Source organism: Chelmon rostratus, chromosome 18 (genome assembly GCF_017976325.1).
Source record: "Chelmon rostratus isolate fCheRos1 chromosome 18, fCheRos1.pri, whole genome shotgun sequence".
Taxonomy (NCBI): Eukaryota; Metazoa; Chordata; class Actinopteri; order Chaetodontiformes; family Chaetodontidae; genus Chelmon; species Chelmon rostratus.
Window position 1 is genome coordinate 3,430,528 of NC_055675.1, and position 24,389 is coordinate 3,454,916.

At 42.3% G+C, this 24,389-nt stretch overlaps 3 protein-coding genes across 4 annotated transcripts; all 3 read left to right on the forward strand.

Moving 5' to 3' along the window:
- Nucleotides 1-1,754: 1,754 nt before the first annotated feature.
- srp9 (signal recognition particle 9) lies at nucleotides 1,755-4,196 on the forward strand. The gene is made up of 3 exons (XM_041959042.1): nucleotides 1,755-1,914; nucleotides 2,062-2,130; nucleotides 3,343-4,196. The coding sequence occupies exons 1-3, from the start codon at nucleotides 1,843-1,845 to the stop codon at nucleotides 3,460-3,462; spliced, it is 261 nt and encodes an 86-aa protein (XP_041814976.1). The 5' UTR covers nucleotides 1,755-1,842; the 3' UTR covers nucleotides 3,463-4,196.
- Nucleotides 4,197-4,696: 500 nt separating this feature from the next.
- Nucleotides 4,697-16,982, forward strand: ephx1 (epoxide hydrolase 1, microsomal (xenobiotic)). 2 transcript variants are annotated; one of them, XM_041958460.1, is made up of 9 exons: nucleotides 4,697-4,875; nucleotides 7,170-7,369; nucleotides 7,488-7,668; nucleotides 7,740-7,958; nucleotides 8,794-8,923; nucleotides 9,179-9,393; nucleotides 13,109-13,217; nucleotides 13,518-13,640; nucleotides 14,064-16,982. In XM_041958460.1, the coding sequence occupies exons 2-9, from the start codon at nucleotides 7,187-7,189 to the stop codon at nucleotides 14,281-14,283; spliced, it is 1,380 nt and encodes a 459-aa protein (XP_041814394.1). In that variant the 5' UTR covers nucleotides 4,697-4,875; nucleotides 7,170-7,186; the 3' UTR covers nucleotides 14,284-16,982. The 2 variants fall into 2 exon arrangements, with proteins under 2 accessions (XP_041814394.1, XP_041814395.1); XM_041958461.1 differs by having other exon boundaries at nucleotides 7,175-7,369.
- Nucleotides 16,983-18,316: 1,334 nt separating this feature from the next.
- On the forward strand, nucleotides 18,317-20,943 carry LOC121622355 (transcription factor 23-like). The gene is made up of 5 exons (XM_041959314.1): nucleotides 18,317-18,340; nucleotides 18,660-18,884; nucleotides 19,422-19,565; nucleotides 19,731-19,895; nucleotides 20,803-20,943. The coding sequence occupies exons 1-5, from the start codon at nucleotides 18,317-18,319 to the stop codon at nucleotides 20,941-20,943; spliced, it is 699 nt and encodes a 232-aa protein (XP_041815248.1).
- Nucleotides 20,944-24,389: the final 3,446 nt, after the last annotated feature.

Below are 24,389 nucleotides of genomic sequence, written 5' to 3' on the forward strand. Positions count from 1 at the left end.
CTTTCTGGTCCTGCGATTGCAAAGCCGATGAGACTGAAAGGCCTTGCTGGCTTGAAATGAAGCATCAGATCATACTTTTCCGTTTAAAGGTAGCTGGGCTAACTCAGCAGGATGTCTGATGTTCTCAAAGAGGATTACAACAGGGTTTTCTAAAAAATAAAAAGGTAGAGGCTAAAGGTCATATTATGAGCTCCTCTGCCTTTATGTAATGCCACTGCACTTTGATAGAAAGGTTCACCTCCGTGGAAAGGGCACACTGATTTTACTAAAACAATACCAACAGTTTAAGGTTGCAGCTTCCGTGATGCAAGTGTTTTTGGTTGTCAGGGAGACTTAATACTAAAAATCTGTGTAGTGAACACATTTAAAGTGATATATGAAGGCCTGTCAACAACACTTCTCAGAACCATTAGTATAACTAATGACATGTCACTGTATTTGTCCTTGTATACTGTGTGTTTATGTGAATGTATCTGCAACTGTGGGCAGTAACTATAACACTGACTCCTTTATTTTCATGTTTTTTTATTCTAAAATCTCAAATAGGTGCAAGTCAGCCATTCGGGTGACCGAGCTGCCACTGACTCAGATGATGATGAATGAGCCATCAGCACACCACCCACTCCTCACCAGCTCAGTTATTATGACATCTAACGCACTGAACCAGTAAATGTCATTAGATCTGAAGGAAATGAAGCTTGCTCGCATGCTACACTCTCTGTAAATTGCAGGAAAATAAGAACACCAGTCAAATGCTGATGTCGTCAACCTCTCAGTTCAGTCTTCTGGGTTCATCCAAGAGCCCCCTCCATAAATGTACCTGGACTTTGTCCGCCATCTAGTGCACAAGCCATGAAATACCATCTGGAGTGCTTCGTCCCAAAGCCTCATATACTTCAGTGCTGTACTTGTGTAATTTTTAGGTGCTTGTGCCCTATTTGAATGTTTCCATTTTATGATTTTTTCAGCTACACCTTTTACTCAATTAAATCTAAGAATAAAAAAGTACATAATTTATCTGAGCTCAGCTGTGGTTACTTCTTATGTTAAGGATTAAGAATTTACACACAGAGCATATGATCAGTTTATAAAACATTTGCTGTTAAAGGTTAATACCAGTAAGGAGGTAAAATTAGTTTCAACACCATCGGCTACAATGATGTTGCTCACGTGTTAATGCAGCAAGAGAATAGGCGATTTGAACTTGAAAATAGATACTGTATATAACACTACTTTTTAAATACAGTACTTTTTCATATTGCGGTATTGCCATCTTGGAACGATCTAATTACTTGAGCACCACTCATCCAATTCTGCTTAAGGCGAAATAATTAAATACAGCGATAAATCTACAACATTTTAAGCTTTGTGGAATGTTCGCGTGATTACGTGACTGCTCATCCTTTTTTGTGAGATTTCAATGCAACCACTAGAGGGCAGCATGTAGAATGCCCTACACATACAGCAAAGGAACACTTCCGGTCCTGCTACTGGAGGTAATTTCAAAACAAAAGTCGGGTTTAGATGCCATAGGGACTATTCTCAGAATCAAGAGGCAGAAGTTGCTGCATATCACATCGTTGACTTCTAATTGATTCACCTTACGATGTAAAGTATGATAAACAGACAGCGTGGCGTTGTTTTGACATATTCCTGAATTACACAGATTAAACGTGCCTTTATTTTAAAACGGCGATCCGGAAGCGTTAACGACATCATGATCTCTTCACTCTGATTGGTTGTGTTCACGCAGCTGCTGATGTGGTGTTCCGAAGTTAGCAAACCTGGTCGGCTGATACAAACAGATTCTTTGGTATAGTAGAAACTTTAGCTAGTTAAATAATGCCTTACTATCAGACTTGGGAGGAGTTCGCCCGTGCAGCAGAAAAACTGTATCTGACAGATCCCATGAAGGTGAAAACACTTTATTTTTTAAGTAGGTTAGCATGCTAGCTTGTTAGCTGGATAGCTCGTTAGAGACGTGACTGTACCGACTGCTGGGCTGCTTTTCTTAACTCTAAATTCTCAAATTCAGTAACTTAGTTGTTGTTTTGTTTACAGGTCAGAGTGGTTCTGAAGTACAGACACTGCGACGGCAACCTGTGCATCAAAGTGACCGACAATGCCGTGGTGAGTGACATGAGGAAATAATGTTTTAGTTAATTGAACAATCAAGTGAAACGGAGAAAGATTTTTGATCAAGTTTGCATCAGATATCTCTAAAACTTTCTCTAATTATTAAACAGAAAGCAGTTTTCTTTTCTTCCGTACCTTTTCATGGCCGTTTGTACTAATTTGCCTTGAAAAAATAACGTATGAAATCTGCGTTATGTTACCAGTATTTAATTTATAGTAACGTGTAAAGTGGAAACATTAGCAAGTCTTAACAATTGTTAGGTTGTATACTTTGTACTTGAAAATACTCAGCGGCATCATTAGTTTTCTGTTGATTGATTCAGCAACTAATTGAATTAGCACCACTCCTCACAATGCACATGAAGCTGGAATGCTGATTGTATAGAAAAATCTGAAAGATGTAGCGATGAAGTATTGATCACATTGAAGTTTTGACCTGATGATGGCATTGGATGGAATGCCAGGGGATTACCAGTGTCACTGAAATGTATCCTCATGGCAACATGAACTTCTGCCAAACCATCTTGTGATGTGAAGATATTTCTCTGTCAAGTAAACATTTTGATCATGAATGTCTGTACTATATTTCATGGCAGTCCAGCCTTTGCTGATGTATCTGTGGATGCCAGACAGAGCGAATAGTCTTTGCCCAAACAATCACAGCACTGTATTAATCTACAGATATACATGTTGAATAGTTTGATTGATGACATGTATAGAATGGAGCCCTTTTTCACAGCAGACATTTTGATGTGACATAACATTAATGATGGCTTTGCTCCATTTAGCTTTCAGTCAGCCATACAAAGGCCAGCAGTGCCCTGGTCCTGGAACACTTGAAAGCCGTTATTGATGTCATTGTGGACACATGTGTTTGACAAGTCAAAATGTCTGCTATTGTGATTGCTATTGAAGGCCTTGTATTTAATGATAGAGTATGATACAATTTCCTGTTAAACCATACTCATACAGAGATTGACTTCACTGATCGTAAAAGTATGCTGAAAACATTACAAAAGGGCTGCTTAAAAGGGGCAAAACAGGAAGGTAAGAGGTCAAGCAAAAGAAAATGTCACTTTTATAATACCGTGTTTGATTTGACTTCTTAATCTGTGACATAAAAAAATTTTCCGCCTCTCCAGTTGGTCAATCTAATGTAATACTAGCTGTCATCCCCCTCATGTAGTCTTTTGTCCATCCCCACAGTGTTTACAGTACAAGACAGACCAGGCCCAGGATGTGAAGAAGATTGAGAAGCTCCACGGAAAGCTGATGAGACTCATGGTGTCCAAGGAGACGCACAGTGGTGCCATGGAGACGGACTAAAATGCTGTAGAAGCGCTAACCTTCTAGAGCAGCTGGACAGAGTTCAGTGGACACTAAGGTTGTTGAGAGCACAGTACCATCGGAGTGCGATGTGGAGGCGGAGATGGGCGGTTGTAAAGAGGGAATGCAGTGAGATTGACCTGGCTGCCTTCAATGATTTAATACTGTCAGAGATGTGATTACATATACTGTATATATTTTATTCTCTCAGGATTTTGTTTTTTCTATGGTTCTTTCTTAGTCATTAAAAATCCCACTATCCAGTTTTTCCTTCGACATTTTGATCACATCCTTGATAGTATTAATATAAAGTAAGGTCAGTTTTGGTTGCTGGAAAATTTTAGGAAATGTAGAGATGGAAAATGGGAGGGCTTTTGGGAATGTGGAACAAAATGTACAGAACGTACATGCTGTGTAAGCAGCTTTGGCACCTTGATTTCTTTAGAGGAGCTTGCATTTATTTTCAGTTTTAAAGAGGACATAAAGGACGCGCAATGAAGACGTTGCATGTCTTTTCTATTTACATTTATGAGCTACGTTGGATTCAGTTTCAGCACAGCAGTTGGTTTCATTCTGTTCGTCCTCATGGACTTGTGCCACATGAATGAAGCAGGACTTTCCTAATGTCAGTGTGGAGAAACCCATGATTTCTATGGACAAAGCCCACACGTCCAAATGCCATTTCATCGTCTGAGAATAATTACGTTACATGCTTAATAAATGTTTATTTACCCCGGAACAGACACTGTCTCTCCTGTATTCATCTTGTGTTGGTGTTGTATGCACTGTGTTAAAAACCATAAATGACAGCATGATGAGACTCAGCAGGATGGGGTTTGTTGGGTAAGATTTAGACAACTCTAAGCGATATTCCTAGGAAAGGGTGAAACTAACCACAGGCTGAAAAAAGGTTTCTTCTGGTTTCATGACAGTTCCCTTAAAACTGAATTCTGAAAATTCAGTGCAAAAAAAAGTTGTGAGCCAATATTGCTATGCAGGTTTCACAGGTCTTACAAATGTCGCTCTGTGTGGTGTATTTAAAGAAACTGCACTTGTTGTGTAAGAATAACGTTCATTTTTTAATTAAGGTAAATATTAATTTTTATTATGATTAGGAGTTCTCAGCAGCCCAACCTTCAGTCAACATGTGGTCTAATCCCCTTTGGCGAATACTCCATATCCCATCATGCACTTCGGGTTTCCACACATATTCAGTCCCCAGGACAAACTTTCATGCACAAGCTATACAGTTGTATAATCCTTTGGCTAATCTTGTCCATCCAGCTGAGCGTTAAGGCAAAGGTTGTCTTCATTTGACTCAGTGAGCTAGGATAGAGCGTAGTATCCAAGGAACGGTTTACGAAACGGGACCAGCACCGACTCCAGTGTCCAGGACCTCGCATTTCGGATCAGGTATAACAGCTAAAACCATGAGACTGCCGTTGAATCGGGTGGAATTTTTCAGACGCATTGTCGAAATGCATTTGAAACTGTGATGCTTCGCAGATTTGCTAATGTTTTGACAAAGTAAAAGTTTCAATATGTTGCGTTTCGTTAACGCAAATCGACATAACCCAATGTTTTCAGCCGTTCATCAAACGTTAACTTGTCAGTTAGATAACTTCTAAATGTAGAGTGCGTAGGTTAAATAAGGACTCCCACCGGCAACAGTTTTCGTTGTTAATGGTTTGTTAGTTCTTTCTTACGTTAGCTCCTCGCTGTCTGCCTGTGATTCACGTTTACTGGCTGATGACAAAGTGAACAAATTCGTCTTAATCACCTATAACAGTGGTATGTGTCTGCTCTGATACTCAAACTGTGACACATGCGTGTTTAGCAGATTACAAAGAACTTTGCTATCATAACGCTAACTGTTAATCGTGTTTGCGAGCGTGCATGCGTGTGTGTGCGCGCGTGGAGGCGGGGTGGAGGGTCTGTTCCAGGACACAGGCCTGTGTGGTCCGAAGCTCGCGCATTTGACAGGACTTTCCGCTCCACGCGCAGTGGCGTGTGTTAGCCTAGCGCTGTCCTCCGTCCATCAGTGCACGAGCGTGCTAAGCGTCCGTCCACGCTCGTCTTCTGATAGGTGGCTGCTGAGCTACTGGTCGGTCATCACATGTAACACGGGACAGCGGTGTAGCTCTCCTGAAAGAGGAAAGCTTTGTCATGCAGGTCTCAGGACTGATCGAGGGGCCTGGTCAGCCCCGTTCTTTACCTAATCCCGTCAGCTGGCCACGACCACAGCAACACTGGCACTTTTGTTTGACTGCTCCAACATTTCATGACTTATGAAATCATTTGGCAGCTTAGTGACTGGCAGAGAAGTCACTGAGAGAGGTAGTTATTGTATAGTCTCAGACTGTTTCCCTCAAATGCATTTGTTGTCTCCTGTGCACTTCTGCAACCCCGATTACAAAAACATTAGGACGCTGTATAAAACAGAATGTGATCACTTGCTAATCTTTTTGACATATGCTCAGTTGAAAACTACGGTGACAACATATCTAATCTTTTACCTCATCAACTTCCATTGATTTTTCTAAAAATATGTTCTGAATTTGATGCCAGCAACACTTTTCAAACAAGTTGAGACAGGAGCAATTAAAGACTGGGGGAAAACACCTGTTTGGATCATTCCACAGGTAAACAGGTTGATTGGTGATAGTATCAAGACTGGGTATGAGCATTATGGAAAGGCTCAGTCATTCACAAGCAAGGATGGAGTGAGTTTCACGACTTTGTGAAACACATGATGTTGTTGTCAGTAAACAGTACAGTTAAGCATCCCAACTTCTTTGGAATTGGGGTTGTGAGTTTTTATAGTTTAGTAAAAAGATTACAGTTCCACCCTGCTTACACCAGTATTATTTTACTTGTTTTGTATAACATTCAATCACACGTCAAATTATGTTCAGCATTTAATCCATTTTAGTGTTCAGTCAAGAAAATGTGGATTTGGTCAGACCTAGACCCAAAATACCACACTTAGGTAGAGAGCACAGGGCAAAAGTTGACAGTCTTTAATGAACAGTGAATCTGGGAACAACAGGCGGAGTCAGTGTATCTCCAGGGTAATGGTGAGTCTTGAGAGTGAGGAGGCTAAACAGGTGGAGAGCCAATCTTTTTTCATAGACACAGACAAACAGGGGATGGTGGAAAACAAGCAGGAGTCAGGAAGGCAGACAAGAAGAAGATACTTCGTCTGGTAGTTACCACGTGGAGAAACTGACGCTCCGACAAATAGTGAGTGAGGAGCCAGTGCATATGTACTGTTGTAGTAGGTGGTTCTTGATCGCCTGATAGCGCACAGCTGCGCTCAGGTGAGGAGGCCGAGCCACACCTGTAGCCACACCCTGCAGGGGAACACACACACACACTTGACCGACAGGAGAGAGACAGACAGGAAACAACAGGGAAAGGGAAAACACAGGACACATAAGGGACAAAAAGGAGGGGAAACTGTAGATCCCCACACTTTCAGCCATAATTGAATGATTCTTTATTTGTTTCTCTCTATCAGATATAATAAACTACAATGTGTAATAGTAGCAAAAGAACATATAGTTGCTCATTCTGTAAAGGTGCAATCATTATGTAATGTAATGGCACATTAGATTACTTGTACTTGTACATGTAAAACATCTATGGACAAATATTTTTCACGCTAATGGCATGTTTTCCTGCACATCCATCCATCCCTGTCGCAGTGCAGACACTCAGCACCATGTTCACAGAGGTGCTGGTCGCTCTGGTGATTGGGGGACTGATCTTCTTCCTGGTTCAGAGGAGCAGGAGCCAGGTTCTGAAGACAGAGGATGGCTGGTGGGGGGCTGGGGCACCTCCTGACGGTGAGGAGGACATCACCATCCGCCCCTTTAAAGTCACCACCAGTGATGAAGAGCTGGAGGTTAGATTGGTTTGCCACACATGTTGGTCACTCTGTAGCATTTAGTCACGAGGCAGTTAACCACTCAGCAGGCTGAAAAAGTGTGAGCCCCCACATATCTTCTCTCCTTCTCTGTCAGGACCTCTACAGGAGGATAGACCAGACTCGCCCCGTTCCCTCACTAGAGGACAGCCAGTTTAATTATGGCTTCAACTCCCACTACCTGCAGAAGGTGATTTCTTACTGGAGAAATGACTTTGACTGGAGGAGGCAAGTTGACAAAATCAACCAATACCCCCACTTCAAAACCAAAATCGAAGGTGAGGCCGCACTGGTGACACATTCATGTTCTTATGTCCGACATATTCTGATTCACTGAACTTCCATCCAGGCATTGATGTCCACTACCTGCATGTGAAGCCTAAGAAGGTGCCAGAGGGAGCTACTGCTCTTCCTCTGATAATGGTTCACGGCTGGCCCGGCTCCTTCTACGAGTTCTATGGGTTGATCCCTCTGCTGACAGAACCATCAGACCCAGATGACCTTGTGTTTGAGGTGGTGTGTCCCTCCATTCCAGGGTACGGATTTTCTGAAGCACCACAGAAGAAAGGTGAGTCTGGAAAGCTTTTTCCTTCCAGACATTGGAAAATATTCATGCTAGATGTGGGAATTTTGTAAATTTCCAACTAAAGTGTTTAAGAGTTGCTTGGTACTGTAGTGTTTTGGTACAATAACCACCACCATAAATAACAAGAATAAATACTATTTTTAAGACGTTTTTGCTCTTGCAGTGGTATTGTTGCTGCTATAGTTTACTACATAGTGTGACATTCCATATAAAGAAAAGAAAAAAATGCTTTTGTGCTTTTCGTCACTTGAACCATAAAAATACAGCTGAATGAAATATCGTTTCTCTAAGGACCAAAGTGTAGTTGCAGACAATAGAAGAAGCTTAATTCTGCACAGATTGCATGATCAAGGCTATTGGGAAACAGCACTGATGAAAAGAACCCTGACTCTGAATGAAGACCCGACTGGGATTGAATATCCATTTACAAAAACACACTATGAACACATCTTAGGTTCATGGGTGCATGAAACACCTGAGTGCATCTAAAGATCTGGGTTTTTTCAAATCAAGTGCACATTGCAGAGTAAATAGGAAGTAGGAATATTGCAAAGCAGGTGTATGAGATTTTTAAGGCATATTGAGTAAACTGGTAACTGAGGGGATATACTGTACCTATACACAATACACAGACTAGTAATATATATGATATGAAGAGAATATCTGACCAGGGCCTTCTGCATCATAGAGTAGTACAGTTAATTTCCTGCAAAATCCACTCCATGTTGATGTGGAAATATTAAACTCTGTAGAAACTGCTGGGTTTCATGCTGCAGTTTCTAAATGTGTGTGTGTTTGTGCGTGTGTGGGAGAACAGGTTTTGATTCAGTTTGTGCAGCACGCGTCTTCCACAAACTGATGAAGCGCCTGGGCTTCCAGCAGTTCTACGCTCATGGAGGAGACTGGGGCTGGCTGGTCACCACCAACATGGCTCAGCTGGAGCCCAAGTAAGACACACAAGAACTCGCTCAACATCTGATGATGTTTGCCATTTATTATTTAGAAAGTTAACTCCATATTACATGCATGTAGTGTGGTAGCCTAATATGTTGCAGTGAACAGCCACTCCTCCTGGAAGCACCAGGCCTTTGATAAAGTGTTTATATTTATGTGTTGCTGTGCACTTTTTTGTAAATGCTTAAATAATGTATTGCTACAGGGCCCTCTGTTTTCTTTTGTTTGCATTTTTTTTCATACTGCAGGACAGTCAAAGGCTTGCATGTGAACTTTGCTCCGCCCTCTAAGCCAGGCCTGCCCATAGTTTCATCCATCATACTCGGCCGTCGCTTCCCTAAGCTGTTTGGCTTCACTGACATGGATATTCAGCGTCTCTTCCCCAGCATGGAGAAACTGGTGGTGGAGTCCATCAAAGAGTCTGGCTACATGCACATCCAGGCCACCAAGCCTGACACTGTGGGTAAGGATTGTTACAACACATTTGCGACATGAGACCATTTCCTCTCGAGCTAATTTTGACAAATTTAACTGATGAAAAGGAGCACGACGCTCGCAAGTTGTTTTTGTGAAAAGGGCCCCAGGAGCAGAAGCAGCATGAAGAAGTCTTCATGAATGCTGTCAATAAGCATCATGCTGTTGTGTTGTTGACAACTTCACTTTAACCAAGACACCATGACCTGTCATAAACATGCCACAGTTTGATTATAAGGCCTATTATCAAATATTTAGCTTCATAGGTTAACATTCCATTAAACTCAGTTGGGTCAGTTGGGTTGGTTTTGACACTGACTGTCATTCGATCATTATAACTGCGTCATGAATATTTTCCTTGACCTCAACCACGTTGGTACAATTTGGATGAGAGAGATATCATTAAATGCTACAAGGCCAGGTTGATGGAAGGAAACACAGTACAGAGGCGATTTACAGAGTTTCCTGATGTAACTTTACTTGTTGCTAAGGTAACTGCCAACTGCTCATAACGGTAGCTGCTGTTAGCAGGTTAGCTTGGTTAGTCAAGGCGGGGTTGTAATGCACATGCAGATCTATTGGCTAATGTAAAGGCCCTCCCTTGCTTCGTGTAGCAGGCTGAGCATAACATTTAATGAAATCTTAACGAAAGGTCCACATTGTACCACTGTAGTTGAGGTCAAATAAATCTTTCCTCATGCAGTTGTAATGTTCTTGTGATAGCCAATGTTAAAATCAAACACATAAGACAGTTTAATGGAATGCTAACACATAAAGGTAATATTCTCTTTAGAGCACATATGTCAAAGTCAAGGCTTGCGGGCTGGATGCGGCCCGCAAATGATTTATATGTGGACCCCCGGATGATATTTGATTCGTATTACAGCTGGCTGCAGCCGCCCACTGGTGTTTTGCACGCACCAATACTACATTCCCCACAATGCAACGGTAGCCCGTGAACTCACTGCAGCGCGGCAAACAGGCATGGGCTTCATTAGTTATCAGCAGTCAGAACAGATGTTCCCCCCAAAAAATGGCTAAAAGGAAGGTGGACGCTGAGAACAGGGGGTTTCAAACCAGGTGGGAGGCAGAGTACACAGTGTTCATGGAGGTAAAAGGCAAACCTGTGTGTCTTCTGTGTGGAGAAAGTTTGGCTGGAATGAAAGAATATAATCTAAGAAGGCACCATGAAACGTCTAAGAAACACACAGACAAAGACAAGAATATGGACACGGAACAAAGGCTACAGAAGGTGGAAGAATTAATCGAGGTCTTAAGTCCCAGCAGGCACTGTTTACAAAAGCCAAATCACAAAGCGAGGCTGCTGTCAAAGCCAGTTTTATTGTTGCAGAAGAGGTTGCAAAATCAGCTCGGCCATTTACAGAGGGAGAGTTCATCAAAAACTGTAGGCTTAAAGTTTGTGACACACAGACAGACAAAAGGCAACTATTTTCTAACGTGAGCCTGAGCAGAAACACTGTTGCTGAACATGTAGACCAGCTTTCCACCAATCTAAAATAACAGCTTGTGAGAAAGGGAAAAGATTTCATCGCGTATTCCCTTGCTGTGGATGAGAGCACCAACATATCTGTCAATTTTCATCCGTGGAGTGGACTCCAGCCTGAGCATAACAGAAGAGTTTTTGGCATTACGTCCTATGCATGGCACAACTACAGGTCGAGATCTGTATGATGAGGTATCCAGATGTGTAGATGAGATGGGGCTGCCTTGGGAAAAAACTGGTGGGATTGACAACAGACGGAGCACCCGCGATGTGTGGGCACAGGAGTGGATTGGTGGCAAGGATGCGGGAGAGGATGCAAGAGGAAAACGTCACACATGAGCTGACAGCTTATCACTGTATAATACGCCAGGAGTCGTTGTGTGGCAAAGCTTTTAAAATGGAGCATATAATGAGCACCATAACGCGAGCAGTGAACTTAATCAGAGCCAAAGGTTTAAATCACCGCCAATTCAAGGCATTTCTGGGCGAGTTGGATACAGAGTATGGTGACTTATATCACACAGAGGTGCGATGGCTAAGCCAGGGAAAGGTGCTGCAAAGATGTTTCGAGCTGCGTGAGGAGATCTGTCTGTTCATGGAAAGACACAACAGAGCTCCGAGATGAAACGTTTCTGTGTGAAATGGCGTTTCTGTGCGACATCACGAGCCGTCTGAATGTGATGAACCTGCAGCTGCAGGGACGGGGGCGCATCATCACTAATATGTACACCACAGTGAAGGCGTTTAAAACCTGAGTCTGTGGGACACACATATGCGGAAAGAAAACTTGAGCCACTTTCCCAGTTGCCAGACCATGAAAGAGAAGCTCTCTACCGCTGTGTTCCCGAGTGCACAGTTTGCCGATAAACTCAACATACTTGCTGCCGACTTCCGACGCCGATTTGCTGACTTTGAAGCCCAAAAAAGCAGGTTTGAACTGCTCGGCAATCCTTTTGCAGTTGACGTGGAAAGCGCACCACCAAACCTACAAATGGAGTTGATTGAGCTCCAGTGCAATGACACACTGAAGGAAAAATATGAGAGAGTGGGTGCTGCTGAGTTTGCACGTCTCATCCCCGACACAACGCCCCAGCTGCGCATCCAAGCCGCTCAGACGCTCTCTATGTTTGGCAGCACATACCTGTGTGAACAACTGTTCTCTTTAATGAAGCTAAACAAAACATCACACAGGAGCCGTCTTACTGATACACACCTTCACTCGATCCTGAGGATTTCCTCAGCTCAGAGCCTGACCCCGAACATTGATGAACTTGTACAAAAGATGAGACACCACCAAGTATCAGGCTCAGCCTCAGGCAAGTGAGCATCACAGAGCATTCATGTATTTCTAGTTTTTAATTCAGTTAAATTTTTACATTTGTTTCTACAAGACGTGATTTTTCTTTGAAGGAGTATTGTTTTGTCTGTGTCCTATAAATTTTTGTATTTTAATTTATTTGATTTATTTATATTTATTTTTCAGTTGAACTCAGGGAAAATTGCAGATAAGAGCCATGAGAAGGAATACAACTGATTTGATTTTTATTTTCTTATTTTACGATTGGACATTTATTGTTTTGCTCTTTGCCTGTTGAAAATGTTTTCCCTTAGTTACTGACAGAGCCATAAGAAAATATTGCTTTATTCATTTTAGGCACAGGACATGTGATTTTTCTGTGAAGGAAGTTTGTTTTTGGTGTGTGCCTGTTGAAAAATGTTTACAGTTGAAATTACTGACAGAGCCATAAAAGAATATTGGATTGTTCAATTAATCATTACACCCGGCTATGGGTGTAATGATTAGTAGGCTATGTGCAATCATTAAAATATGTTTTAATATACAGTCTGGCCCTCGGCTTGTAGCAAATCTGTTTCTTTGGCCCTCTGTGTATTTGACTTTGACATCCCTGCTTTAGAGGATCAGTGTGGACGATTTAGTGCCATCTAGTGGTGAGGTTGCAGATTGTAACCAACTGAATAATCCTCGCCTCACCCTCCCTTTCCATGTTTGTCAAGTGTGTAGGTGAATCTACGGGGGGCGAGACACTCTGAGTGTATTTCTTGTGTTCCTGCAGTTGTTGGAAAATAGCTCGTAGTCGTCTAGACTGGCTTCAGCAGTAAGGTCACAGATTCACAATAACAACAAAGGTACTTAATCAACAAATCCGTAAATGAAAATCGATTGTGAATTTCCCCTCAGGCCGAGGCCTGAATGATTCCCCAGTGGGTCTGGCTGCCTACATTCTGGAGAAGTTCTCCACGTGGACGAGTCGCGACTATAGGAACCTGGAGGATGGAGGACTCACCAGGTGAGTAGCACAGAACAAATCAGAGGGGAGTGAGTGTTGATATTCGCCATCACCACATCCTCCTCTAGTATGAAGATAGTGTATCAAACTATCAAATACAAACTAGTTGTAGATATCATCAGAAGTAGGAGCGTATGTATCAGCAGTGGCTCCAGGCTCCATTGTGAAATGGTGTTGTTTGGAAAAGGCTTCAGCAAGAGTACAGATACAGAATACATTGATGAATGCTCAGTAGTTTCAGAGCAAAACCACTTTTGTCATCACTGTAGTATGAAATCTTGTGTGTGTGGCGCCTCGCAGGAAGTTCTCTCTGGATGACCTGCTGACTAATGTGATGATCTATTGGACGTCTGGCTGCATCGTCTCCTCCATGAGGTTCTACAAGGAAAACTTCAGCCAAGGCCTTGACCAGCCTCACTCTAAGTGAGTGAACACAAGTTGAATGTGACCAGTTGTTCAGCGTTAAGAACAGACGAACTTGACTTTGACACAAAACATTTGGAATCACCATCTTTCAAGCTTTAAATGCTTTAAATCATCTTAAGTGCTTATTCCTTTAGTGTCCATGACCAAGTCATTGGGTTTTCAGAGCTTCACACCCTCCTTCACTGAAACAGCTGTTTAGAGTGATCTAAAGCCACATCTAGCTGCATATAAACCAGATTCAGACCCTGAATTAGAAACCTAAATAATAAAAATCATTAATTTTTCCAGTGGTTTGTTTAAACAGAGCATTTTTAAATGTTGATGAAGAGCTGGCATCGTGTACTTACTTCATGCATTAACAGCACTTAAAGAGCATCTCTAATGTTAAATATAAGCTAACACGTCATCCTGTCTTCACAGGATACGGGTGTACGTCCCCACCGGCTTTGCCTGCTTCCCCAACGAGCTCATGCACACCCCCAAACTGTGGGCCAAACAGAAATACGGTAAACTCCTGACCTTCACGGCCATGGCCCGCGGCGGCCACTTCGCTGCCATGGAGGAGCCCCAGCTGATGGCCGCAGACATCCAGAACTTCACTAAGACTGTGGAGAAGAAGAAGAAGAAGAAGAAAGAGTAGGGAGTGGACTGATGAACAGGTGAATGAACTAGACGTACAGTACAAAGCATTGATTGGCAAAAAAGAAAGTGGAACAAGTGGTGAGCAGTGAGAAGACGTGTACACATTGTGATTCTGAGCACTGTGAGGTGGAATCGATCATACAGGGGATGCAGAATTATTAGGCAAGTTGTATTTTTGAAGATTAATTTTATTATTGAACAACAAGTATGTTCTCAATCAACCCAAGAGACGCATAATGTCAAAGCTGAATATTTCTGGAAGTTGGAGTGGGGCTTTTTTAGTTTAGGCTATCTTAGGAGGCTTAGTGTGTGTGCAGGTAACTTTTACTGTGCAGAATTAATAGGCAACTTAATAAAAACCAAATATATACCCATTTCACTTATTTATTTTCACCAGGTAAACCAATATAACAACTGAAAATATACAAATAAACATTTCTGACATTCAAAAAACAAAACAAAATCAATTCAGTGACCAATATAGCCACCTTTCTTTACGAGGACACTCAAAAGCCTTCCATCCATAGATTCTGTCAATTTCTTGATCTGTTCATGATCAACATTGCGCGCAGCTGCAACCACAGCCTCCCAGACACTGTTCAGAGAGGCGTACTGGTTTCCCTCCCTGTAAATCTCACGTTTTATGAGGGACCACAGGTTCTCTATGGGGTTCAGATCAGGTGAACAAGGGGGCCATGTCATTAATTTTTCTTCTTTTAGACCTTTACTGGCCAGCCACGCTGCAGAGTTTTTGGATGCATGTGATGGAGCATTGTCCTGCATGAAAATCATGGTCTTCTTGAAAGATGCCGACTTCTTCCTGTACCACTGCTTGAAGAAGGTGTCTTCTGGCAGTAGGACTGGGAGTTGAGTTTGACTCCATCCTCAACCCGAAAAGGTCCCACAAGCTCATCTTTAATGATACCAGCCCATACCAGTACCCCACCTCCACCTTGCTGGCGTCTGAGTCGGAGTGGAGTTCTCTGCCCTTTACTGATCCAGCCACGGGCCCATCCATCTGGCCCATCAAGACTCACTCTCATTTCATCAGACCATAAAACCTTCGAAAAATCAGTCTTAAGATATTTCTTGGCCCAGTCTTGACGTTTTATCTTGTGTTTCTTGTTCAATGGTGGTCGTTTTTCAGCCGTCCTTACCTTGGCCATGTCCCTGAGTATTGCACACCTTGTGCTTTTTGACGCTCCAGTAACGTTGCAGCTCTGAAATATGGCAAAACTGGTGGCAAATGGCATCTTTGCAGCTTCACACTTGATTTTCCTCAATTCACGGGCAGTTATTTTGCGCCTTTTTCGTTCAATGCGCTTCTTGCGACCCTGTTGGTTATTTGCCATGAAACGCTTGATTGTTCTGTGATCGCGCCTCAAAAGCTTGCTAATTTCAAGACTGCTGCATCCCTCTGCAAGACATCTCACAATTTTAGACTTTTCAGAGTCCGTCAAATCTCTCTTCTGACCCATTTTGCCAAAGGAAAGGAAGTTTCCTAATAATTATGCACACCTGATATAGGGTGTTGATGTCATTAGACCACAGAAGCACATCACCTGATATACTTAGTTGGAGTAGGACAGCATGCATAAAAAGGATGGTGGTCAAAATACTCATCTGCCTAATAATTCTGCACACTGTGTATAACAAAACCGTCAGTGAAATTCCTAATCAGACTTCATGAATGAGTCTTTAAAATGTATCAGTTTGAACAGTAAATTTATGGCTTCTGTTGTCAACACTTTGTGGCAAACTATTCAACAACACACGTTTTTACAAGCAGGACGTGTTCACCACCCACGTCTAGTCGTAGCGTCTTCCAGATTCACAGCTACACCTGTCAGTGCAGTTAACAGTCAGCATCATTTCCTCCTCCCTCCTGCCGCCTCGCTCAAAGCTCCTCTCAGCCTTGCAGTGCTGAACAGTTCACGAGGCAGCTGCAGATGGGAGGTCAGGGGGCACTTGTTGTTATTGTGTTGACAGCCTGCACAAGGTGCCAGACATTCCTCTCACTGATAGCCGGGCTGCCACGTTACCGCCTTCAACCTTTGAATTATGTTTCATTTTGCTGGATTTTCCCTTTCAGACTCGTCCACAACTCGTTTTTAGCATTTAACAGCTTTGATACAGTCAGATTTCTTTAATATATTGCACAGTTAACAACAGCACACTGCTGCTACAGCCTCAGTTGCCTTTGATTTATTTGCTGGTGTTCGTAATATTCAGCTGCCTCACATTGGTTGACTTTGATTTGCTGCAAAGGCTCAGAGCCCCCCTTACTTGTATTGATGAAAGCCTCCATTCAGAGGAGGGTTTTCATGTTCAGCACTTTGATTTATTGGATCAATTCATCTTTAGGGGCATGATAGCCCAACATGAGAGGAACAATCCCGAAGAGTCGAGTTGTGCTCTTCATGTTGACCTTGAAGAAGTTGAATACAATCTGTGATGCTGTTTGACAAGCTGTGTCTGAAAATGATTTATTTAAATGATGAAATGGGTTTAGTTTTACTAAAAAGATAAGAATGATTGTAAATTTTAATAAAGATAATGCAGTAAAATGCCAGCTTTTTAAAACTATGCAATTTAAAGTGAATCACAGTGTATGCTACCATTCCATGATGACCAGAATGACATGTGTCCCAGATCATGACGTCATGCTCTATTTTTGACCAAATAAAATAACAGCTGTAGTGCACTGTCCTGTCTAACTGTTAGTTTGTCATTTCAACTGTTTCAGGACCAGCCACATAGCTCCACTGCTCATATCATATCAATCTGCTTCATACACAATTCACTGCATCATTATTCAGGTCCTGGAGTTCATTCTGTTAGCAGACTTTTACAGAGCCAGCAGTGATGTTCACAGCCGCAGACAAGCACATAGGACCGTACAGAGTGCATCTTCCCACATGAAGCGGAACATCATGCTTGTGTGACTACGGCCCTGCTCCAAAATGATCTTAACCCCTTGACGCCTGAATTTATTTAGAATTATATTTAAAAATTAATTCTTTGTGTTTTTGCTTTCAAATTGATCCTCAATTAAGATGAGTTTGTTCATTTTTCTGTAGCACATACAATAGATATAAATTTAGGTATGATGCAAATTAGCGACAACAGGCGTTAATGCTTAAATGCAATAAAAATACTTTTTTCTTTCAAAATTCATAAATGTGCATCATAAAAGCCACAAAATTGCCTTACAGCCATTACATTGTAGATGCTGTTAAATGCTGATGTTATATATTCAAACAGGCTTTTCTAACCTCGGTAATGGTAGATTGTCAAACTGCGAAATCTGAATGAAATGATTCATAAAGACTTTCTGCCATAGTCAGAAGAGGTGATGGACTGCCATTGTAGAGCTTTGGTGTTTCAGATTTGGAGCCTGAAAACTGGAACCTGGGACCATAAGTAAAGACTAAGTTAACCTGCCTTATAGCAAGTTAGCTTCAGGGCATCAGTTACCATAGTAACAAGTGAAAATGTAGGACTTGCCTGTATTTCTGGAACACCACCCTGCAGCTTTTCTGCATGTACCCGGCATGCTCGTGGCGTGGCGTGTTCTGATCTGTATCACGTTAGTCGACATTCACAATGGCAGCAGAAGTGAATCTGATTTTCTTTTTTCTTTTTCACTCGATCATAACGAGGTTGTTAAGATGCTGGGATGCCGTGAATGTTTTCAGCAAACCAAAAGGCACTTCCACCTCTCTTCGGTCATGTTCAATGTCGCACTGCCCCGAGCTTCCAGTCCCACCCCTGTCCAGTTGTTAGCAGAGCGCTGAGTTTCCCAAGCCCCCCAGCGCCCTGGCTCGGGACACCCTCCCACTGCTGCACTCCCCCAGGCCTGACTGCCTGCCCGCTCTTCTTGGCAGCCGAACAGCCAGGGGAGGATCAGCACGACCGGGCGGCTGAGATAAGGACCACATGAAGTTCCCCACATTACCTCACCCGATAAGGAAACAAGCAGAGAGAGACGCACAGAGAGAGACTGGGAGGAATTCTCTGGATGGACGGAGATGCGCAGAGACCAGCCGCTGATTGTGGGGCTTTCACCAGTTGTTTAGGGGTGTGGGTGGAACTCAGGGTCCCACAGAGGCCTGGTGAACTCTGGAAAGGAGCTTGGAGATGCTTGGAATGACCACAGAATAGAACGTTCATACTTTTCCTGAGATCAGATGAGTCATTTTAGCTGTTCTTGAGCCAGTATTTTTTTTTAAATTTAGGTTAGACTTTTAAGATGCTTTCAGATTAGATGGAAAGATGGCCTGAGACTGTGTGTGCAGCACATTTACCAAAGTACTCAGTGGATGATACAGCAACTTCCAGCGAAGCAAACGTCCACCCAGCCTATGAAAATAGACTCAAACGGAAGTGAATTACAGTCTCAAGTCTTCAGGAGAGTCCGCTGCAGCATCCATGGCGGTGAATCCTCTGGAGGGTCTCATGTCGGTTGCGGTGAACCATCAGCTGGTCTCCAGCTCCACAGCCGAGCCACAGAGGCAGCAGCCCTGTGCAGCCGGCAGCCCAGCATCCCTGCACGGAGACGGGCAGGGCAGACGCAGCAGCCGCGAGCCAAGGAAGTGGGTGAGTCTGAATTAATGGTCCACTTTATCCAACTGGTTTCAAAGACAGATTTGGAAAATTCTGAGCAACCAGTGGGACATTTCACAACCTTCATCACAGGATTTAACAGGAAACTAGAATAAAACCCACATGTTTAAAATGTCTTTTTCATGAAGGATTTACTGGAAACATTAAGTGTACCCAACTTAAGTTCAGATATGTTGAACAAATAACTTATAATAAGGAAGAATCAGCATAACTTATCCCTTTTGTTCATCATTTTTGATATATAAAATACTTGTAAATGACTCATTCTGTCCTAACGGCATCACAGACTCAAAATCAATCTGTTGTTTATTTAATGATGCTCCCTCATGTCATGAATCGCTGGATTCTAACGTCTGTACAGGCTTGAACAGTACAGTAACCCTGCATGAAATTATCTGAAGAGTCCTGATTTAAATAGATTATTTAAATATTTTTGAATGTCCCCAAAAATAATGTTAAACTGTCCTTTCGCGTACGACTGTCAGGCTATGAATATGTCCTCTGCTACAGGTGTGTGGGTCCAGGTCAAACTCTGGTTCTGGTTTTGGGTCTGCGGTCCAGTCCAGGACACTGAGGGGTCAGCACTCCCCAGAAAACGCAGCGCGAGAGAGGAGCCGCGTCCGCAACCTGCGACAGGCCTTCCACAGCCTGCAGGTGCACCACGTACACTGACACTCTCCTTTCAGAGAGATAACACCTCTGAGGCGTTCCCTGTACAGCTGTGTTTTACCACCTGCATGCATACAATGAGGTGTTGCGCCTTTTGCCACCCTGCATGTTAATCCATTGTTTTTGACTGATTGTTTTTGCTGTCCTCAGGCTGCTCTGCCCTCAGTCCCACCAGACACCAAGCTGTCCAAGCTTGATGTTCTGGTTCTGGCCACGAACTACATAGCTTACCTAACAGAGACCCTGGACCAGGGAGGGATGCTGGCTGAGCACACCCTGCCCTCTCGGCCGGGTGGATACCTGCATCCTGTTAAGGTAAGGATGGGAACCAACAATTTACTGCTTATATTGCTGAGCGGATTATACCGTATATATACAGTGTAATGTATAATATGACTTGCCTGTACTTTGAGTGTCCACACCAGTAGACTAAACACAGATCACACATCATGTGTCTGTAACCATGACAAGTTGTGTATTTGTGCCTAAGAGGAACACAATGTATGTCAAGTTATAATAGTTCTAACTTGACAAACAATAATAAGATATAGTTAGTTATAATATTAAGATATGACCACTGAAAAAGATAAGTACATAAACCAATATTACTTTTAGATAACAAGCTACTTTTATCTAATCATAAGTACATAAAACCACTATTATTATCTTTAGATAACTAGCTACCTTTAGCTAATCATAAATACATAACCCCACTAATATTAATATTATTATAATAAAAATCAAGTTGTTTTTACTCCTTTTCAACACAGAGTAGTGTCTGCAGGTATTCCTTTAAGGCTTCATACCAAACAACCTTCACCTGTAAGGCTGGGCAGCCTGTATGTAGCCTGAGAGGTAAAACTCAGGGCAACAAAAAGTGATTTCTGGTTGAGATCATTGCTGTGAGCTCACAGTAATAAGTGAAGGAGACTCAGAAGAGTGCATCAACGTTTCTGTCAGCTCAGATCTGCTCTCGTCTGCATGATGGTAGCTTTACATTCAGAGACGACGTTAGAGAGACTAAGAAAATCAAAACAAATCTGACCATTAAAAGTGAAGGAGACAGAAACAGGACTGAAATGGAAATATCTTTACCTTGCACAAAGGTATCATTTTGTTACATTTATCCAGATGAGCTTTGACCAGCTTACTTGTCCACCACATCATGGTGCTAATCATATTAGCATGAAGAGCTAACCCTGTGTGCCGTCTCTCTCCTCAGAAGTGGCCCATGCGTTCCCTGCTCTACTGTGGCAGTGTGGGAGGGCTGCTGTCAGGAGTCCCAGCCAATCAGATGCCTGCTCCACTTGAACGGGACGGGACACACCCATTGACCTCCACCTTAGAAGCAGGCAAAGAGTGATAGTGGAACATGGGACATAACTTTCACCCCGTTTCTTATCTCCAGTGTTAACCAGTCATGCAGCTGCAGTACCAGTGACAGCACATGCATGGGGGAATAATTTATCTGGAGACAGTGATCAGGCATGAAAAGAAGCTTCTTTTAAGAGAACACACACACGTACAGATACACAGATACAGGTCAATACACACAGCAACCCTTGTTGGAAACATCCCACAATTATCTGAGCATTAGACAGCAGCTTGTCAGGAAGGGGTTTACTACGAGGAAATGAAAAAGCTGCTTCTCCTGACTAATAACACCACAAATCACTACATGAAGGAACAGTGTGTAACCTATTATCTTGATTTAAAGCTAGTACAGTGGTTTAGTTAGAGTTTTTCAGATGTTAACTTTCACTGTATGGAAGAGTTCAGTCACCTGTTTGCTCTTTAAAAAAGTCAAATGTATCTTCGTTAGGGTCTAATCCTCTTTGTTTAGATGTCTGTGGTATCAGTGTGTGTGTGTGTGTGTGTGTGTGTGTGTGTGTGGGAGTGACAGGATGGACAGACAGATGAGCAGCGAGGGAGGGATTGTTGTGGGAACACAGCTGCTGTTTGATCACTTCATATCTCTGCAGTAATGACCACTTAGTTCTCATTACAGCTCTGCCACAGAATGTAACCTTTTCCTGCCAGTAAAGCACCATCTCCAACAGCAGCCTGTGTGCGCTGGTTATTCCTCAGCCGATCACATCCCACAGGCAGAAATAACCCCACCGGTTGTGTTAAACCTCAGTGGGCAGCGCAGCGTCTCAGTCTTATTCTAATGTGGGAATGATCCATGATGAGCAGACATGAAGAAATCCCTGACAGCTAACAGTTAGAGCTTGTTACAGCTCTAAAAAATTTAAATTTCTGTAAGAAAATAAATGTACACCCGCAGTTGACAGTATAGTAACTTTAACTAATAAACAGAATCTTTTGATTGTATTTTGGACATGAAGAACACATCTTTGGGCATTCAGCACAGTTGAGCTCCAGACTGGACACTTGGCAGGTTGGACACTTACACTGACTCTACACTGATTGGATAACTGGGTGGTGTTGCAGCTTATTTGAACTTCTGGGTCTGTCCAGTCGTGGCAGTGATACATTTTGCAATTAATGCATTTTGCAAGCCCAAAACAAAAGTGAGACAAAATGTCAAACATAATTTTAGGCTTCTCTAGAAATGTCACAGAGCCATTCTTCTGTTGCATTTGTTTGTTAGTTTTTTTCTGAGGAAGCTCTTCTAGTTTGTGTTCAGTGTGGGCACATTCTTTCCTGTGATCCACAAATGTTTACACTGGCTCCAAGCACCTGACAGTGCTCTTTGAAAAGCCTGAATTCAAGACTTCAGACCCTTTCAAATGTGCTTGCATCGTCATGAAATCACCCAGCACACATGAAACCCCTAAAACAGCAGGGACATCTTGATACGTCATGTATTTCTGTATGTGGGTAAAAAGTAAAGTTCAAAGTCAAATAAGTATCTTCCAACTGAAATGGTTAAGAAAAAGCTGATTATTAGCACAGTTTGACTGGACAAAGTTTCCAGTGTCCTCCTTTTTCACAGTATTTGTAGTTTCTGTATCTCAACTCATAATTCATCCAGCACCATATTTTGTTGCTGTATGACGACGCCGTATTTGCAGAAAGCACTGATCCAATCCAATAAGTCACGTAGATATGTTTGTGGGCTGCACAGGAGAAGCCTACAACACGCTAACAGAAATCATCTCCCCCTGGAACAAGATGGGCTCAGCTCCACAAGCAACAGCCCTGCGTTCAAGGCTAGCTCAATAAATCTGTCCGGAGGGGGGGAGCGCTGCCCCCGATTTCCCCGTGTAGTGATGACTAATTTGGAGCTGCTGGATCTGAATACTGAGGCAGAGGTTACAGAAGGACGGGACAAACCAGACAGTTTGGTAAAGCAACTGCGAGAGAGGCGAAGGTCAAAGGAGAACCAGGACCAGACTCACAGCGAGCTGTGACTCTGCAGCCACTTTCACTGCTGTTTCAGTTTCTTTCAACCACCACTTGAACTTCTTTCATTATTTCAACTATTATAAATGTTCCTACTGCACTTTTCCTTCAGAAAATGTTGCCTTTCTTAGTTTTATTAGCTTTGATTTACAAACATGTAATCGCGTCTTAAATGATATGAGATGTGTTTTAGTTTTTCCCATCATGGTTTGATGGTCCAGCTGACATCTCCACTCCCGTACAGCAGCTTTCAGGTCTCACAAAACTTCTTCTACTCTTCAAAATCCAACAACTTCTTCTTACACTGACACTTCCAGCTCATCTTATCACCTTTGCCTCATTGATTTCAACCACTTCAAAGACTTTCACTTCAACTGACACTTTAACTTCACTCAGCACTTGCCCTTTAAAAGTTTAGCATTTTCTCATTGTTCTCCTTTACAGACATCTAATTATATTTAATTATTTTCTTATGTGAGAAGTTCAACTGACATCTCAACTCATTTCACTTATTCAGCTTCAGCTGACACTTCAAACCCTTTCAGGTCCCCACCTTAAAAATTAAAAACAACAACAAAATGAAGCTCTTCTATCTCCCATATTGTCCACTGAATTAAATCCACCTTTCAGTGCCTCCACTTTGTTTTGTTTCATATATTGAGGTGGGATTCATTTATTTCAGGACCTGCACTTCAACTAACACTTCCAGCCCAACAGTTTTAACTCATTTCAGCATTTGAATCTTCAGCTGCTTAGAGTACTTTTACTTCAATTTTCCTTGAACACAGGCCAGTTCCCTCAGCACTTGAATACTTAAATTTAAAGTTCATGCAGTGCTCACACTTCAACTAAAACTAGTTTGACTGCCTCTTCAATTACTTTCAGTATTTCAACTATTTCAAATGTTTAACCCCAAATTCCATTCAGAAAATTTAGTCTTGCCATTTTTTCAATATTTTTATTTTGCTCCTTTACAACATTTTATCATTTTTTTTTCCTCATATGAGACATGTTTTAGTCTAAATAAATGCTGCCTTTTCCTGGCACCGACTTTGACTTTAAAGGTCCATTGTGTATGAATTGGGGGGCTCTGTTGGCAGAAATGGAATATACTATTCATAAGCATGTTTTCATTCGTGTTCAGTCACATCATGGAAATAAGAATATAGATATAGATATATCGTACACACTGGACCTTTAAAGAAGTTAGTGCTCTTGACCCACTGTGAAGCATCAAGGAAAACCAGAGTGGTGAATGTGTAATTTTTAGTGCCAGATATTTCAATCATTTACAGTTGTTCTGGTTAAAAGTCAGAAAAGTCAGTTTTATGTGTGTTTCACAGCTCAGTGTGCCTAAAGTAATATGACATTATATCAGAACAGTCACAGGTGCACCCAAGGGAGCATCTCTGTCTGCAGGCCCTGTGGCTGCCTTTAAAG

Coding starts and splice junctions, on each gene's coding strand:
- ephx1 (XM_041958460.1), top strand. CDS start 7,187: ATGTTCACAGAGGTGCTGGTCGCTCTGGTGATTGGGGGACTGATCTTC. Junction 7,669..7,739: donor CTTCAAAACCAAAATCGAAG/GTGAGGCCGCAC, acceptor ACTTCCATCCAG/GCATTGATGTCCACTACCTG. Junction 13,641..14,063: donor CTTGACCAGCCTCACTCTAA/GTGAGTGAACAC, acceptor CTGTCTTCACAG/GATACGGGTGTACGTCCCCA.
- LOC121622355 (XM_041959314.1), top strand. CDS start 18,317: ATGCGCAGAGACCAGCCGCTGATT. Junction 18,341..18,659: donor GCAGAGACCAGCCGCTGATT/GTGGGGCTTTCA, acceptor CTATGAAAATAG/ACTCAAACGGAAGTGAATTA. Junction 19,566..19,730: donor AGGCCTTCCACAGCCTGCAG/GTGCACCACGTA, acceptor TGCTGTCCTCAG/GCTGCTCTGCCCTCAGTCCC.
- srp9 (XM_041959042.1), top strand. CDS start 1,843: ATGCCTTACTATCAGACTTGGGAGGAGTTCGCCCGTGCAGCAGAAAAA. Junction 1,915..2,061: donor ATCTGACAGATCCCATGAAG/GTGAAAACACTT, acceptor TTTTGTTTACAG/GTCAGAGTGGTTCTGAAGTA. Junction 2,131..3,342: donor AAGTGACCGACAATGCCGTG/GTGAGTGACATG, acceptor CCATCCCCACAG/TGTTTACAGTACAAGACAGA.